This window comes from Coloeus monedula, assembly GCF_965178545.1.
Source record: "Coloeus monedula genome assembly, chromosome: 21".
In the NCBI taxonomy this organism is placed as follows: Eukaryota; Metazoa; Chordata; class Aves; order Passeriformes; family Corvidae; genus Coloeus; species Coloeus monedula.
This window is the reverse complement of record NC_138801.1, coordinates 9,447,152-9,464,839: the sequence shown is the minus strand read 5'-3', so window position 1 is coordinate 9,464,839 and position 17,688 is coordinate 9,447,152. Positions and strand designations below refer to the sequence as shown.

Below are 17,688 nucleotides of genomic sequence, written 5' to 3'. Positions count from 1 at the left end.
ATTCCCATTTCTGCAGAGAGCCCGTGAACCATAATTTTCTTCTCTGATCTTAAATACAGTAAATATTCTCACTTCTCATATGGAGAACAGAGAAAGCTGGTGGTGAAGGGGGTTGCAGATCAAGGCACTGGAATCCTGAGTCATGTGTCCGAACTAAAAGCTAACTTCTGTTCCTTGGAAGGGCTGTAGGGTGAAGTTTGGGTTTGGTGGTTCTGATGTGTCTCTAACCTGTGCCCTTCCTGAGGGGAAAGAATGACACCAAAGGACTCTGTTGGCCACGATTCTCCTGCCACTTGACCTCTGATACAGTGGAAGACATTGTTCCTGCAGGAAGGCTGTGGCTTGGGAAGGTGCTGGGGAAAAGGTGGATTCAGTCCCTGCACAGTGGTCTGGCTCTCTCCCGAGTCAGAAGTTTGTCTGTGAAGGAGGATTGGAAATCCCTGTGCTGGCAGCACAGATCACCCACCCACCATTGGGGCAGCAGGGACCCCATGGCTGGTCCCTGCTTTGGGGTGCAGTGTGGGGAGGGAGCGTGCTCCGCGGAACTGAGCAAGGCCTGGGGGTTTGGAGGGCAGGAGCGGCTCCATCACTGTCCCTGGTGATCCTGGCAATGTCCCATGAGGTCCTCAAGCTGTCTGGTATTCACCAGCAGCACTGGGTGCCAGGATGCGGCAAGGCTGGCACTGCTGCACAGGAATGCTCGTGGATGGCTCCAAGCATCACTCCTGCAGGCTGGATGGCTCCTGCTGTAGGGGAGCTGGATTAACTTTCTTTTCTCATTGTGTGAAGCGAGACAGCGGGGAGCTGTGTGGCCAAGTCTGTCTGAGGCTGGGGAACAAAAGAGGGATTTTTACTCTCCTGGCTGGCTTGCTGCTAGAGCTCCAACTTCTCTGGAGTCAATAACTAATCACGAGATGGGTTTGTGTCTCTTGTCGCTGCAGTGAGCCACTCTCCGCTGCTCCCCCCGCGCGCGCACCACTTGTGCTCAGCTGAAAAACTATTTGCTGCTTTTCTTGGCGAGGAGACATGCCATGGCCTTCCATCCCTTGTTTAACAAAATGGGAGGACAAGTGAAGTGGAGTTCTGTCTGTCTGATTTGCTTCCAAGTGTGACAAGTGGGGTGTGAGTGCTTATATCTTCCCTGGGGCAGCGCAGAGCTGTCAGAGATGTAGCTTGTCTTTCAGGGCTGGACTCAGGTAGGCGATAGGGAGGCTCCCTGGCTGGGAGGAGGAAGCCTGTGGGTTTCCATCCGTCTCCTCCCAAGGCAGCTCCCTATCCCAGGCTGTGTTGGGCGAGGAGGAGCAGCCAGGGAGGCGCATGGACGGGCGTGCTCTGCTCGGAGGGTGCTGCGGAATACTTTGTGCTGAAAGTCATCCCCAGCGAAGAAGTAGGTGTGTAGAAGACGCAGAGCTGTCACTTGACTTGGTGAAGTCTTGCTAGAAGCTCTCACGGCCAGTAAGAGGAGGATGGACACGTGGATCATCCTCTGCTGTCTGGAGAGGGGATGCTCAGGCCCTTCCAAGTGAAGAAGGGAGTGGGGTGTTTGAGTTGTGCTGCAGGGCTGCTGCAGACCTGACCTGTGCCAAAGCACAGAGAAAGGTGCTCTGCCAGGCATTGGGGAAGGTCTTTTCCTTCTCCTACTCAGGGCAGCTACTCCTGAAATGGCCTGGCAAACACATCAGGTGCTGGGCTTTGGTTTGGTGCCTCTTTTCTTGAGGGCTGATTGCTGAGATATCCAATGTACAGCCTTTGGGCTACTGATGTGACCTCTGGAGTCTGGCAACAGGAATTGCTGTGGAAGCTAATTGCCTCTCTGTGCTGCTCTTAAAATCTGTCACTCTTCAAATCTCTCCTGGAGAAATGCAAAGTGCTTAGGAGAGGAGAAAATGAGCAAAGGACAGGACTGTTGCCAGTCAGGGGATTTTTTGCCTTGTGTGCAGTTGTGCCTGAGTGTGCTCAGAGTCCCTGGGTTGTGTTCAGGACCCGAAATGGATCCATACCACAAAGGTGTTAAGGCTTCTGTCTGCTTGTGATGGCTTTTAAACAGCAAATCCACATTCCCAATTCTCTGATGGTAAATTAAAAGTAGGTGATGGAGTGCACAAGTCAGGTGGGAGTGAGGTGTTTTGCCGTGGCTGAGTTTGTGGGTAGAGGCCTTTTATCACAATGTTGGTACCTGTGGCTGGGTATTGCTCTGTGCAGAGGGGTGGCCAGTGCCATGGTTTTGAATTGCATGGCTTGAGTAAATTCCCACAGGTGCATTGGGATCTTGAGATGCTGAATGATGGCAGTGGAGAAGATATGGGGTGTCCTAAGGTAAGCAGGGAGCTGCTTTTGACCCCCTTGACAAGATGAGGGTGGCAAGCTAGTGCCAACCTGGAATTATTTGGAGACCTAGTTTAAAAACACTCTGATCTCTGAGCACCTTAATCTTCATTAAAAACCGGGGTTTGTCAGATATCCGTAGCAAAAGCTGTTTCCAAGAAGCATGAATCATTTCTGGAGCACTAATGCTTATGACTTCCACTCCTTTGTTCTTGCTGACGGCACTGTGCTCTCTGACAGTTCTCAGGCAGCTCAGACCAGAGGTAACAGTGCTGCAGCAGTTCACCGTTCATCCCTCCCAAACACATCCTCCTGAATCCCAAACATTCCCTGTGGTAAGAGTGGGATAAAACTGGCTTGGAAGGCAACAGCTCTAGGGAGGAAAGCTCAGTGTATGGGTAGAAATTGGATCCTTCTCGATGGGGAGTATCAGCAGGGGTCCGAATGTCAGGGCCAGAGGTTCAGCTCAGGTCCCAGATGTTCCTTTTCTGTCTGCTGGGATCTCTGAGGAGCCCAGCCTGACCATGAGGACTGTCTTACCAACTTGTAGCACTCCCAGCACAGCGAGATTTGTTATGTATCTGGTGCTCTGGTAATAACAAGAACATAAGTCATCTTTGCAAAATGATGATCTTGCTATAAATAGAGAATCCAGCTGCTTGTGTTGAATGGCATCAAAGAAAATCATAGGAGCAGCTCTTATGCTTAGTGAAGTGGATTCTGGCTGTTTTCTTTGAAGATGCTGGGGTTGGAAGATTTCTTGACAACTGAGATGTGCGAAAGCAGCGCACGAGAGCTCAGAGAGCTCAGTGTGACGTGTGGAATCTTCAGCAGGGGGCAGGTGAGGCTGAGATCTCCCATGCCATGCTGGGATCTCTCGCAGGGGGCAGGAAGGCTGGGATCTCCCATCCCATGCTGTGCCTTCCTGCCTCCCCAATGAGAACCTGCCTGCACTGGTACCTGGCCAGGATGAGGAGGCACCAAATGCAGGCTTGCTTTACTGCTTGTAAATAAGGCTCTTCAGGAAAAAGCCCTTGAAACCTCCTCCCCTTCTAGGAGGAGGGGAGCTGGCTCCAGGCTCGTGCTTGGGAGCTGCAGCAGCACTAAATCATTTGGAGATGTCTCAGCAGTTCTGAGTGCTGAGTTGCGAGTTCAGCGCCTGGAACAGCAGGAGGACAGACCCTGGTGTGGTTCCACGTGGTTGCCTGACTCCATGCTGCTGTCTGTCTCCATGCTCCTGTCTCCTCTCCCTGTAAGTGGGCTCCAACCCCTCACCAAAACTCCTGTTCCCAGGATGGCTGAGCAGTCCTGAGTGTGCTGCTTTAATCCTTCTCCTGCCATGGAGGCAGAGGCTTGCTCAGGGCACCAGGTTGTGACAGTACTGTCTGTGCTGAGTCCTTGCAGCCCAGACAGGGTGTCCGGCCTGTGACAGACCTCCTGTCCCACCAAGTGCTGGGCTGACTTTGCATGTGCTTCTCTTCTGGAGAGTGGGTGCTGGGGAATTTGTGCTCAGGAGCATCCCTTGAGCTCCAGGAGGGGATGAAGTGTCATCTCTCCTGAACTTTACATCTGCAGGGCTGTCTGTTGCTGAGGCCAGGGGAGATGTGTCTGGCTGTGTCATGGGTGGCAGCGAGGGTCTGCCAAAATGAGCACCAGCCAACAGGACTTGCAGCCTTACCCCTTAGAAAAGGCTATCTGAGAGTCTCAGAAGAAAATGAACGTGGCTCAGTCCCACAGCAGAGTCTGGCACACAGGAGCCCTGGTGCTCTGGTATTACAGTAAGCCTGTTAAGCATGAATTTCCAGAAGTCTTTGAAGCCTTTATTTAGAAAGAATCTGAAAAGGGAGTAGGCTCTGGTGAATCAACCTCTTTGTGGTGAGTAGGGAAACCTGATCAGGCAGCTGTTTATCTTCTGCAGTGGCTTTTGCACCCAGCATGGACAGTGATGCTCCTGCCGGGGGCAGAGGGGCTGGCTGGGGACAGAGCTCGTCAAACCTGCTCCGGGCTGTGGGAAGAGTGGAGCAGGGCTGGCGGTGGTCGCACAGAGGTGTGTTCCCAGGACATCAGAGAGCTCAGCCTCCCTGGCTGCTCCTTTTCCATGGGAATCGAAGCTTGTTCTGCCAGTGAGGTGGGAGAATGTGCCAGGCTTTGCACTTGCTGGGAAAGAACAATTGAGTTTGTTAATGAGTTTAAAGAGGTGTTTTCTTGCAGCAGCATCCAGCACATCCCCCCTGGGACCTGCAGTGCTCTGTGGTAGGTTGAGGTGGAGTTTCTTGCCCAGGTCTTCCTTTTTTAGACAGCCAAGCCAATTGTACTGGAATATCTTAACTGCTCTGGTCTAAAGTAGTGTTAAGTGCTGGGTGGAAACCTATTTCACTTTGGGCAAGCTATAAAAAAAGATTCCTCACTTCTGTTTTAGCACTGCTCAGCCTGAGGAAGGGTGGCTGTGGTCCCTGGCTGGCTGAAGTGTTGAGTGCTGGCAGGTCCTGGCATCCATCAGCATTCCTGTGAGCCAGGGCGAGCTGCTGATTCTGTTCCACTTGTCTGGCTGCACGTTGGGCATCTGGGACTTGCATTCCCTTCCCACAGGGCTGCTCTAGGGGCCAAGTGCTGAAGATTAAGATGCCCTGACTGCTTGTGTATGTACAGCCTTGTTTTGCTTTGAAGAGAATCGCTTAAATTCAGGGCTCACAAGATCCAGCTTATAACCCAGGTCCCCTGAGAAGGATGGAGTAAATTAAATCTACATTAAATTTATTAAAATAAATCTGTCTTGTGCAGGGGATCATGAATAAAACTTTTCTGGACCCTGCTGAGGTCCTAAATATGAGATGTTCCTGTGCCAGGCTGGCAGCTGCAGGCCCTGCCTGGAGCTTGGTCCTATCCTAGTCCATCCCATCTGAGAGCAACAGAGGCTGCTTCCTCATGGATGGGGTGAACAGAAGTGAGCCTCAAATGCAGGTCTACGAGGAGGACAGGCACTGCAATCTCCAAACAGGTTGCAGTTTCCCCCTCTGAATTTCTGTCCAGAAAGGAAAGAAATTTTTTGAGACTGAGCTGGCTTCACACCCTAGAGCAGCTGAAGCTCCACATGAAATGCTGCCTCCATCTCTCCTCCATCCTTCTGCTCCTCTGCAACCTCTCTGCTTTTCCCCTCCAGTACTTGGAGGGATGGATGCTGGGAGAGGAGGAGGCTGTGAGTGCTGGAAGTGTGGCTCAGGTGGGTGGCTGGCATGGAGATGTTCCCTGGGGAGCTGTGAGATCTGCCTCTCTCTGCCAAATAGTTTCTCGCTGCTGTTTGATCTGGCTGTTCCCAGCACTCAGGGGTGCCTGTGTCTGCCAGCCTGGCCTGGGAGGAAGAGGATGGTCCCTCAGCATGCTGGGGTGGGGCACAGTTGCTCTCCTTGCAAGAGGACCCAAGGAATGGCATCGCTGACCTCTGTCCCGTGTGTGGCAGCCGGGACTGCGTGGAGCTGCTCTGCTGGACTGTGCCACCTGTTTAGGATGGGGGGAGAGTTTGGGCTCCCAAAACTGGTCTGAGGCACTGCCAGGACACGTCCACAGACTCTGCTCTGTCTGGCTGCTATGGTACAACCACCTCTGCCCTTGTGGGCTCTTGAGCAGAGCAAGCCCACTCCTCCCCACCTCTTCCCAGGCTGTGTCGCTCAGCACTGGGGCCTGCATCAGTCTGAAGCTTAAAAAAGAATCCCAAACTTGTCCTGATTTTGCAAGAGGCAGTTTTGGAGAAAGGATTACCCCAGCATCCCCTTCTGGAGCATGTTTGGGGAGCAGTGAGGTGGTTGTAGCAGCAGTAGCACAGAGGGGATTGGGGTGAGGGGCTGGGTGGGGTGCAGCCCCTGGTCAGGCCCTGTGTGCAGGTGCTGTGGTGTTTCATGCCTGTTGCTAAGGAGCTGCCTCTGGCAGATCCAAGGCCCAGACTTTGTGGCATGTGTTCATCCCCCTCCCACAGCAGCCCGTGTGGCCTTGTTCACTGGTGAGCTTTCCCCCTGCATGTGTAGGGCCAGGCTTGCTCAGTGTACTCAGCTGAGGATTTCATTCCAGATGCTCGAGATGACCCCCTTCCTCCGAGGGCAGCCAGCGTGCTGATAAAACACTGTGATGCTATAAATAAACATGTCGGCTCCACAAGGGAGAAAAGCCTTCAGTATGAGCAGGAGTTTGTTCTAAACAGAAGCCCAGGAGTTGGCTTTCTTCTCTCAGGAGGTACATTGACCCTTGGTTTTGGGGAGGAGCTGGAAAATGTAGGTTTCCCTGTTGCTCTCAGCCTGATGGAAGAAAGTGCTTACAAGAGGGGGAAGGATTGACCTGCCTGGGAAAGGATTCAGACAAGATTTGTTCTCCTGCTTTTCTGCAGGTACACACCTGCCCAGCCTCCCTCTGGAGACTTCTGTGTTGCTGGAATGAGGACATCCTTGTGTGCCCATACTACCTGCCCCTCCTCGTGCTGGGCTGGACTCTGGCTAAAGACCTTGTGCATAGCTGAAATAATGGCTGTGGGTCACTTTGCCCCTGTGGCAGAGCTGTCACTCCCCTGGGGTTGCTACAGGTGGAGTTTTTCCAGGCTGTGCTGAGGAGCTGCTCCAGCCTTCCTACAGCGTGGGGCTGCTTTTGGAGGGCCTGGGCTTCCTGCAGCCTGTGTGGGACAGCCAGGTGGGTCCTCCTCCCTCAGGGGACACGTACAACCCTGTTGCCACAGCCAGGGTGACAGGCACTGCTGGCTCTTGGGATGGCATTTGCTGAGCTTGGATTTGCAGGGCTGGAAATGAGCTCGCTGGAAGGGCAGGAAGGGAGGGACCGTCCCTTTCATTGCTGTGAGTGGTTTGGCTGATCCAACCCCTTGCAGGGTGCAGAGGGCAAGTGCCAGCCTGGGGAAGGAACAGCTGAGCAGCAGAGCTTGCTCTTGCTCCTGGGGGCTAAATGATGATAAAGTTTGTGCCACTGCTGAGGGGCTGCAGCTGGGCTCGTATGTGGCAGGAGCATCGCCACCAGCTTGGGGACAGAGAGGGGTCAGACACAGCAACCACTCTGTATTGCACAGGGAGCCTGTCTGGAGCTCTGAGCAGAGAGCTGAGCTGGGTGTGAGCTGTGTGATGGCTGGCAGGCTGTGGGAGGTGGGATGCCCCCCTGGGTCACTGGGAGCAGCAGCCAAGTCCTCCAGGAGCTGCAGGCTGCTGGTGCTGTGGGAGATGCTGCTCCGTGTGTGTCAGCTCCAGACAAAGCACTTCCCAGGGCCCAGCTACAGGCTTGGGTTTGAGTTGAGATGGAAAGCATAGGCGATTCTTCCAGACAGCTCCTCTCTTTCCACATTAGAGGTCAGATCCGTTTCCTGCCCCTATGCTGGGGTCTTGTGAAGGAAGAAGATAAAAACCTCCCCAGACAATCCTTAACCTTGTGCCAAACCTGCTGCTGCCTCCAGCACTTGTTGTAAGCTCTGCTCTTGCCTCACTGGCTTGTGAAATGTGCAAGACTATTTGTGTCTCAAGAACTGACAGGATGGACCCAGGAGGATGGGGACAGCTGAGATTTAATTAGGAGCTGTGGGTTTAATTAGTAGTGTCTCAATATATTCATGCTCAAGAGAGTTGTGTATCTTGTGAGTTTTCAGTCTTCCTGCTCAGCCCTTTCTGTCTGAAGCTGTTTGGGTGTGTTTCTGTGTAAGGGCCATCAGTAGAAAAACCTCATCCTGCCCCTCTTTGCTGCCTCAGCTCCCTCGGTGTCCGCTTTTCATGGAACTTTTCTAGGAATTACCCAGTCTCTACAAACTGAGAGTAGCTTCCTCTGCCTGTGGGTCTTGCTCTCTCCCAGGCTTTCCATTTTTCCAGCTCTGTCTGGTCCTGCTTTGCTGGCAGCGTGGGGAACCTCAAACCCCTCATCTTCATACAGATCCAGGGCTGGAGGATCTCAGGGTGTACCCAAACTTGTGATCTTTGCTGAACCCAGAGGTGTCACTCCAAGGTGGAGCTGTGGTGCTGTGTGTTGAGGTGACCTCCTGCTGCCCATCCTCTGTCAAGCACGGGTCCCTAGTACCATACTTTGGGGAGGGGTTGGGGCTCAGGGGGATCCTTCACCCCCCTTCTCCCAGGGCTGCTTCTGGCCCCTAGGATGGAAAATGGCTCATTCCCAGCTCATGGATGCTCTGAGTCCCTGCAGCTCTGGGTGCTCGGATGGCAGCTTGAGGGAACCCGTTAAAATGTGGTGATCGCTGTCTGCCACGGCTTTGATGGAGGGGGATGAGGGAAGGGGGCTCTGACTTCCCAAGGCTGGTTTCCACAAAATTAAGACTTCTCTGATGCAGACTCACTTGACTCCCACAACTGCCACAGCACTTTCTCTTCCCCTGCTCTCTTGTTAGCTGCATCCAGGCGTGCGTGAGTCTCCACGTGGTGACCTGGGTAAGCTTCAGCTGGCAAAATCCCAGGGCTGCTTGTAAGTGCCACTTCAGAGCTCAGTTGCCAGCTCTTCGTCTGTCCTTGCAGAGGACAGGGAAGGCTGGGATGGTCTGTTTGTCCCGTCTAAGCTGCTGCCAACTGCAACAACCACCACCTCCAACTGTGTCAGGGGAGGGTTAGGTTGGATATCAGGGAAAGGTTCTTCCCCCAGAGGGTGCTGGGTACTGCCCAGGCTCCCCAGGGAATGGTCCCGGCCCCGAGGCTGCCAGAGCTCCAGGAGCGTTTGGACAGCGCTGCCAGGGATGCCCAGGGTGGGGCTGTTCGGGGGTCTGTGCAGGGCCAGGGGTGGGATTGATGATCTTGGTGGTCCCTTCCAGCTCAGGATATTCTGTGATTCTATGAACTGGTTTTGCTGCTTCCCCTGCCCAGCTTAGAAAATCCAAACTGACTAAGAGGCAGCATCTCCTTCCCTCCCCCTCTGCCCATATCTGTTGTGGCAGGTGTGTGACACAGGTGGGACTTGAAGTCAGAGGTGTTCCCTTGTGACTGGAGCTGAGTGCAGAGTGGCCACTGAGCCTCTGCATGCTCAGCACATGGCTGGATTTTGGAAGCAGGGGTGTGCACACACAAGCTGCCCCTGGCAGAGGAGGGGATGCGTGTCCTGTGCTTTCCTCGTGCCCAAGATGCCACGCCAGCTCCCCCGAGAAGGGTGGCTCTCTGGGTCAGGAGAAAAAGCAGTTTGAAGTCTATGGCTGCTCTCCTTAAATCACCTTGGAAGAAGGCAGACGTGCCCAGCTCCTGGCATCTCTATTTTTACTTTGTGCAGAGATGGATATGGCTGAGCTGTCTCCTTTTATTTCCAGCGTTTGGCGCGTGCTGCAGCGCGTTGCTAAAGATGTGCCTGGCTGGATGCGGAGCTGCCCGCTTCCCTCAATCCCCGAGGGACTGCGGGGATGAAGGGCTCTTGCCTTCTGCATGGCTTCATCATTCATTTCTTCTCTACTTGCTGCTCTCTGCCTCCCCCTCCCACTCCCCGTAGAGATTTTGGACTTTGCTTTTTTCCTATATTTATTCAAATCAGCCTGGATAAACAGGGAGCAGGAGGGAGGTGACTGGGGCCACTGGTAACACTGGATTCCTGAGGTGTTTCTAATGGGTTTCTAACAACTGGAACTGGCCTATTCTGATGCAGAAGCTCTTGTTATTTCCTGTTTCTGCAGCCTGATAGTTCCAAGATTTCCTTGGAAAGGCCCAGACTGTGCATTTTGCTTCCTGACGGGCAGGCTGACGAGCTCTGTGCTCAGGTGGCTCCATTGCAGCAGCTCTGGTGCTGCTGGTTTTGCCAGGTGTGTCCTGACAATGCCATTTTTAGGTTCCAGCTGCCCCCAGAACCATGTGTCCAAGCTGTGCCTGTCACACATCCCTGTCCCTCCTCCTGCTTGTGGGCAGGAGCCTGGACACGAGAGAGCCAGGCAAGTCCCCAGTATCTCCCTCTGCCCCTGGGATGCTCATGAGAGGCTGATTTCATGGTTCACTGCTCCAAAACTTGGTTAGAAGTGAGACGAATTGTTTGATCTGTTGAACCAGGCACCTCAGAAACCTCCCAAATATCCCAGCCCTGTAGCCCCCAGGTTTTCCTGCTCTGGGGGTGAAACTGGGGGGGCTCTCTGGGGGTCCTGGACCTGCTGCCCCCAGCATCACCCACCCTGTGGGAGCCTGGGGATCTGCTGGGCTCCTCCAGGAGCCAGGGATATGCAGTCCCTGTGTCCAGCCACACTGTCAGCTGTGGGGCAATAGCTCAGAGCTATTGTCCACCCCATTTCTTCCCCAAGGAGGTGGGGGGAGCTCATGTGTCTGGAGCAGATTGGAGAAGATGCTCCATAACAAATCTCTGCCCCCTGAGCTGCTCCAAGGCTTGTCCTACATGTGGTGACTTCGTGTGCCTGATGATGGGACACTGGGAACTTTGGGGAGCGTAGAGGGAAGGGGAGAGTGAAATTCCTTCAAACTTTTCAGCTGGAAATGCTGCTTTCTGTCCCTTGGGGCTGACATGGCAGCCCCAGGGTGTGTGATGGTCAGGGAATGTGGCTGGAGAGGGTTTGGTGGGGCTGAAGGACTGGAACCCCTCAGAGCCCCAGAGCAATCCCTCCAGGGACTGTCCCTCCTCTCTAGGCACAGGCTGCCTGTGACCACACCAGTTTGGGATGTCAGTGATTAATTGGGAAGCCTTGGAGCTGACAGCTCCTGTGCTGGAAAACTCCTTAGCAAACTGCAGGGATACTTTTGGACACGGTCTGACTTTGGCCCTCGTGCTGAGCCATGGCAGCAGGGCCCACCAGCCATGGGCTGGCTCTGAGTGTCAGACTGCAAACCCACTGCCTTTGCTTGCTGAGCCTGTCTGCTGTGGGAGGGGAGCTGGGCCGCAGCGTGTGTTCCTGAGCATTCCCACCCGCCTGCCTCCCTGGAGCAGGAGAGCCTCTGCACCACAGTGCAGCATTGGGCTGCAGTCAGAGTCTGTCGGCCCCTTATCTGGGCGTTGAACAGATGGTGGTGATCCATAAACTCCTGTGGTGCCGGGAGGCTGAGGGGGAGCCTGCTCAGGGGCTGTTGCTCCTCAAGGATGTGAACGTTCTCCAGTTTTTGGTTGGGTTTTTCTTGCTCGCCATCTCCTGTGTGAAAATGTGGGAATGGAGCGGGTGAGCCTGGGGTTGATTTGGCTGGATCCATCTGTGTTACGTGGGCTGAGAGTGGGACAGGCTTGGTGTGAGCCCAGAGATGTGGCAGTGTGTCTGATGTGGGAGCATGGTACCAGTGTGTGGATACACAGGACACTGCCCTGCTAAAACCTTTCCTGCTCCTGATGCTGAGGCCCCTCCGTGGCTTTGGTTCTGCCATCTGGCAAAAGAGAGCATTGGATGTCACCTGGGGATGTGTGGAGGGTTCCTTGGATGCTTCACCTCGGGAGGGTACCTGCATCTGTTCAGGTGTGCTCTGTGCTGTGCTGGGTGAGTTCCCATCCCAGGCCATTTCCCTGCCTTGGAAATGCCGAAGCACATCACAGACACAAACAAGCCAGGGATGTGTCAGCCTCACTGCTGTATTGATGTTTGGTTAATGAGAGTTGGCATCTGGAGCTGCTTATGCTTTGTCCTTGAGTGTAGAACAACACTTGGACTGCAACGGGCTCTTCATCTCACAGCCATGATCAGCTGTGAGAGTATGGCAGGAGCTCTGATGGGGGAGGCTGTTCTTCCTTGTGGGATTACAGACTTTAAGCCCTGAGGAGCTCATTCCATCTGACTGCATGACCCCCCTCGCTGTGACTGGGGTAAGAACTATGTGTTCCCCCCGCAGAGAGGGCTGGATTTGGGGTTCTTTCCACCCTGTCTCGAGTCAGCATGGGAGACAAGGTCACATTGGCCAGGCAGGTGCTCTGGAGAGCTGTTTGAGGTGGTTGCAAGCAGCAATAACGTGCAGCCCTCAGTGTTTGGGTAGATGGCTGGAGGTGTTGATATCAACAGGGCTGAGTGCTCTTGTGGAGGGGAGGGGGAGAGCTCCTAAGTCGAGGCAAACTGGTCACCTGCTTCCCAGGGAGATGCTTCCTGTGCATGCAACTGGAATACGGGGCAGCAGACGGGTCAAACAGGCAAAGAGTCTGTCTGGTGGATCCTGTCACCTTTCTGCCAGCAGAACTATTCACCTGGCAAATGGGGCTAAGGACATTCTGTGGGCTCCAGTTAAGCTCTTGCAAAACCTGATGGGATTCAGGTGGGAAGATGTTCAGTCTGGGACAGCCCTGAAGGCTCTGTTTGTGCCACAGATAGGTCTGCCTGTGTGCTCTGCATGGGGGCAGCTCTGCAGATCGCCTCTTGCTGTGCAGCAAGGCCAGTCTGTCACGTTTGTCTGTGTCTGTGGTCTGGTGTCGACATCAGAAGCTAATTTCAACCTGCTGAGTATTGGCCAAGACTAACTGAAAATGTCTGTGGGGAGCTCCTCTGAGAGCCACGTAGCTCTCCTGAGCCACGCTGCAGGCTGAGCTGTGGGGTGACTTTCTCCAGGCAAGGCACAAACATGGCTCAAATTACTGTCCTTGCTCTTGGGAGGGTCAGATGGCACCTCTGATGCTTCCAGACCTTGCTGTGTGGCTTTGCTGAGCCCTGTGTCTCTAACAGAGGAGGAAGCTACTCCCTTGGAAGTGGCTGTGGGGAAGCAATGTGTGTGTGGACATTTTGGAGGTCCTGATGCAGGACAGGTGTTAATGGGCAAAGTGCTTTTGCTGAAAGCCTTTGAAGCTGAGACTGACCCCAGGAGCTGGGCACAGGCTCCCAAGGGGCTGGGAATGTCCTCTGAGGGTGACAGGGCTGTGAAGTCAAGCAGCAGAGAGCTTGTCCAGGCTGCACTGGAGGGTCCAGCTCTCTGTTGCTGCTTCAAGTAGGGCTGTACCCCTTGTTCAGCTGGTTAATGGGCTTGTGCCAGACACGTCTCTCCTCCTAGGGACAGTGGGACACTGTGGGATGCCTGGCTCCTTGTGGGGTGGGAGGCAGCAGAGCCTTTGCTGCTCATCCCTGTCTGGACAGGGACACCCAAGGTTTCTGCTCTCAGCCAGAGTGCCAAGGCAGGTTTTGGGAGGGAATACTGCTTCATTTGGGGGAAAACTGGAGCGAGGTTTACCTGTCAGGGAGCTGCAGTCACAGCTGGTAAGGGCTTCCACAGTGCAAGGAAAGCAGCTTGAGGATTTCTAATATTTCTAAGATATTTCCTATATCTAGGAATAGCACTGGAGTAGCAGGGAGTGCTCAGTTGTGCTGGGAGTGCTGAAAAACAGGCTTTTGGAATGAAAGCATGACCTGCTTCCTCTGCTCCATTTTCCCACCCTGTGTGTGTTTTTCTGAGACACTGCTCCTGCACAGTACAGTACCTGAAGCAAGTCTGAAGCTGAGGTTTTGCTTTCTCCCAGTGCTGACATGTGTCCTGTCTCTTTACAGCCATCAAGGTGAGCTGCATTGGATCCTGTGGGGTGTCCAGCAAGATCAATGACACAGCATGGACTGTGGAGGAGCAGTACTTCAACAGCACGCTGTCCCTGGCAGACAAAGGTACAGTCCTCAAAGGCCTGGTGGAGATGTGTGGTCCAGAGATGCTTTACAGAAATGTATCACCAAGACTTCAGCATCCCCTCGATGTGAAATACCCCTCACAGGCTGCCTTGGCTTGTGCACAGAGGATGTGAGCCAGGATTAGAGACTGCAAGAGCTTAGTGGGAGCTGTGCAGGGAAGGATCCTGAGCAGAACTTGGCAGCCGCCCTGCAAGCACTGCTGGCATCCTGTGGCCCTGAAGCAGAGCTGTCACAGGGACTGCTCCCTGTCTCAAGGCTCTGTGGGTTCCTCCTGCTCTGCTTCCTGCATGTGTTTATGATTGTCACGAAACACTGATCAAAGCTGGTCAGTAGCAGGCAGGAGTTTGTTCTGAAGGGATGTGGAGGTGTCACCTGTGTTCCAGGAGAAGCGCTGGCAGCATGGCAGGACCAGCCTAGGACAGCTACCCCTGCTCCCAGTGAGATGGACAGAGATAGCAATGGTGTTGTATTGTCCTGTGGGTAAAGTGACACCAGCAGCCTCTGGGGGGACCTGGGCCTGAATGAATGCTGTCTTTCTGCTGTTAAATAGGTCAGCCCTACCACAAATAATTCATGCTGTGCCCTGGCTCCTGTTGAAATCAAGATGTGCCAGTACTCACCTGCTGAAGGCAGTGGCTGTAACAGGAACATGGCAAAAGCCCAGGATAGCAGAAGTTCAGCCCTCTGATACTGTTTTATCTAATAACAGGAAATGGGTAAAACTGAAATGGCAGTTTCTGCTAGCTCAGCAATTTTCCAAGCAGAGCTTTTAGCATTGAGGGGAGACTTGAGCTCATCCTCACAGCAACTGGTGAGAGTGCTGCTTGCTCTCAGGTCCCTGCCAAGAGAGACAGTTGCCTGGCTGGCTCTTGGCTCGCGGCCTGGGGGCTGCAGTCAGAGATAAACTGCCTGGGAGGGCAATGGGAAACATTCCTGCCCGATTCTGGATGTGCTGAGCACAGAGAGCCCAGCTGTGAATGTCGGGGGGCACAATCACAGAGGGGTCTATAAGGTGCTGCAGACCATTGGGCTTAGGTGAGTTGGGAGCTGTAGGCTGTGAGTGAGTGTGGACTTGTGGGGAGGTTTAAACCTGCAGCTGCACTGAAAAACGCTCCTTCCAACTTCTGTTCCTAATATTTAATGATTTGAGGGAGAGCTGTGATCTTGTGGGCAGATCTGTGCTGGTCAAGCTGAGCAGTGGCAAAAGCCAGGTGGGAGGGTGGAGTGGGAGGAGGTGGGTGTGCTGTTTGTTGGGTTTGCAGCTTCTGGAAGACTTTGATAGCTGCTTTGGCAGTCGGTTCTTGTGAGGTTGGCCTTGAGAGCCATCCCCTTGATAAATAGGACTAGAGTGAATTGGGAAGGATGGAGGGAAAAGCCATGTGCTGAAGTGTGCCCTTTGAAGGCCTGACATCCAAATGTGGCCAAAATTTGGTGTTCTCAGTTCTTAAAGTGTTTGTGGGAAACCCTGGTCTTTTGGCTCTTGCTTTTCTGGGACCCAGACTCGTGTGTACCTCCCTGTGCATTGCTGTTGTCTGTCACCCACTGGTATCACAGGCTCTGCCAGCCCTGAGCGGGTGCTTGGGGCTGGCAGCAGGGCTGGGCTGCTGGCTCTGCACTGGAGGTGGTCACAGAGCCATGTGCCTGGACTGGATGGGCCAGCTGATGTCTCCCAGAGCTGCCACAGCTGCCTGCAGGTGAGGCAAGAAACTGCAGTGCGTGACTTACCTGAGATGTAATGAACTGAAGGGAAAATATGTCCCTGTAGAGTCGTGTGATCAGAAACTGAGCTGTGTTGTGCTGTTGTTCCTGTCCTGCCTTGCAGAGTGCAGTGAGGTTGTGAGGAAAGCCCAGCCCCAGGTACCAGCAGTTGGTCTGGAGCAGTGTGCTGGGAACTCACAGTCACCGACCTCTGTTCCTCAGCTTTTTGTGTCCAAAAACTTGTGTGGACACAACTGCTGGGAGCTCTCAGCCCAATTCCCAGCTGTAGGGAAGCAGAGAGGGAGAGAGTGGGCAGTCCCTGTGTGTGAGACTGCAGCCAAGGGGGGATTTGCCCTTCATGCTCAGGAATTATTGTCCTGGACTTGCAGGTTTGTCCCATGTCTGCATTCAGGCAGGACAGCTGGGCCCTGGGAGGATGGAGAGGGGAGCAATGGGATGTGGATGGAAGGGACAGTGTCGATGCTGCCTTTGGACCCGAGTCCACCAGCAGAGATGGCTTCGAAGCTGACCCTTGCATTTGCTGCGCTGGCTTGCAGGGATGTGGAACAAAAGCCCTGGGGGCTGGCACCGCTCCAGCCTGCGGCACGGGGACAGAGAGAGCTGTCTGCTGTCACAGCCCTTGCTGTGACATTAATGCGTGTCTGGGCTGGCCGAGCAGAGGGAGCTGGGCTGCGTCTCCGTGTCCCTGCCTCTGTGTCTGCCTGTCTGTCTGCCTCCTCCGAGGGGCTGCTGGCAGTGCAGTGTCCTGGCACAGTGAGGCGGTGGCAGGGCTGTGCTGGGGGAGCCCTGCGATGGCCTTGTGCAGGCACAGCCTCGGCGCTGACTCAGCCGTGGCGTTTTTAGGCTTTCCAGGAATAGCTCTCAGCTGTCCTGGCCTTTCCTAAAGAGAGCATGAAGGAGCTCCAGACAGATGGAGTGTCCCATGTGGGTGTTCCCTGGGTGCCTCCCTGCGGGGCTGACCCGGCAGGGAGGGGAAACTGAGGCAGGCTGGACTCCTGGCTCTTGGGGCATGGGGTGGTGAGGGTGATGGCAGGAGCCCAGGGTGAGGGTGAGTTAAGGGAGTTGGAAGCATTTCCAAGCAAGGACTCCTAAAGGAGCATGAGGCCAGCCTGGCCACTGGCCCAGTACACAACTGCTTCCCTGGCCAGCACCAGCAGCCACCCGTGACAGAGCCCCACAAGCAAAGGTTACATGACCTGGTATGGTCCTGCAGGTGTATAAAAACCATGCAAAATCCTCCCAGGGTGAATCTGTGCTTGTTCTTCCAGGTGAGGGTTGGCTGTGCCCACCTCACCTCCTCCCACCAAAAAGCAAACAGCAGAAGGGAGGGCAGGACTGTGGGAGGCCCTGGTGTCAGCTGGAGGGACTGCCTTCCTGCCGTGCCCCCAGAGGTCTTACCCACACAGGAGATGTCACTGCCTGAGAATGAGTTGAGGAAGGCGAGGAATTTGCTTCTGCCTCAGAGGACTCTTCTGTTCCTGCCTTCCCCCCACTACAGCAGTGCTGTTACCTCTTCTTTTTGAACAAGTGCATTAACAAAAAAGAGGTAAGGAGGAGCAGCATGTCCCTGCTGGGGAGAAGCTGGCAGCCAGGCTGTGCCCTGGGGCAGAGGGGGATGCCAGGCTGTCCTCTGACACCATCCCCAGTTCATCCAGCCTGATAATACTGGCTTGGCTAGAGGAGGAATCCCAGGTGTCCCCAAGGCCACACAGCGAATGGGGCTCTGTCTTGCCCGTCCCTGGTGAGTGGCCCAGCTCCAGCGGTGCCACTGCAGTGCTGGCACCTGTGGAGGTGGTGCAGGGAGGCAGGCTCAGCCTGACAAACAGCCCGCCTCGCTCTCTCCCTTCCCACATCCTGAGCAGGAACTTTAAAAAACACAAATCTGTGCTCTTTGAGGACACGGTGGGGGGAAGGAGAGAGGAGGTTTGCAAAACTGTTGAGGCTCAGATTGCTCTTTAAGCCTCCAAGAGTGACTCCACACTTCTCGTCCCACGCACCTTTGCATTGAAATAAGTGAGGGGGCAGCTCGTCCTCTGTGGCATCAGCCACTGCTGGTATTACACACTGCTTTGGGTTTTTTCTTAAGGCTGTACATTGCATGAAAAAAGGAGGCAGGC

General features: G+C 54.3%; 1 protein-coding gene across 1 annotated transcript in view; it reads left to right on the top strand.

The window, feature by feature from the left end:
• Window positions 1-17,688, top strand: part of ARRDC1 (arrestin domain containing 1) — a 34,630-nt gene that overhangs the window by 3,549 nt on the left and 13,393 nt on the right. Inside the window, exon 2 of the mRNA XM_082295216.1 lies at window positions 13,721-13,831. Coding sequence (XP_082151342.1) covers window positions 13,721-13,831 — 111 coding nt within the window. The remainder of the gene's footprint in view (window positions 1-13,720; window positions 13,832-17,688) is intronic.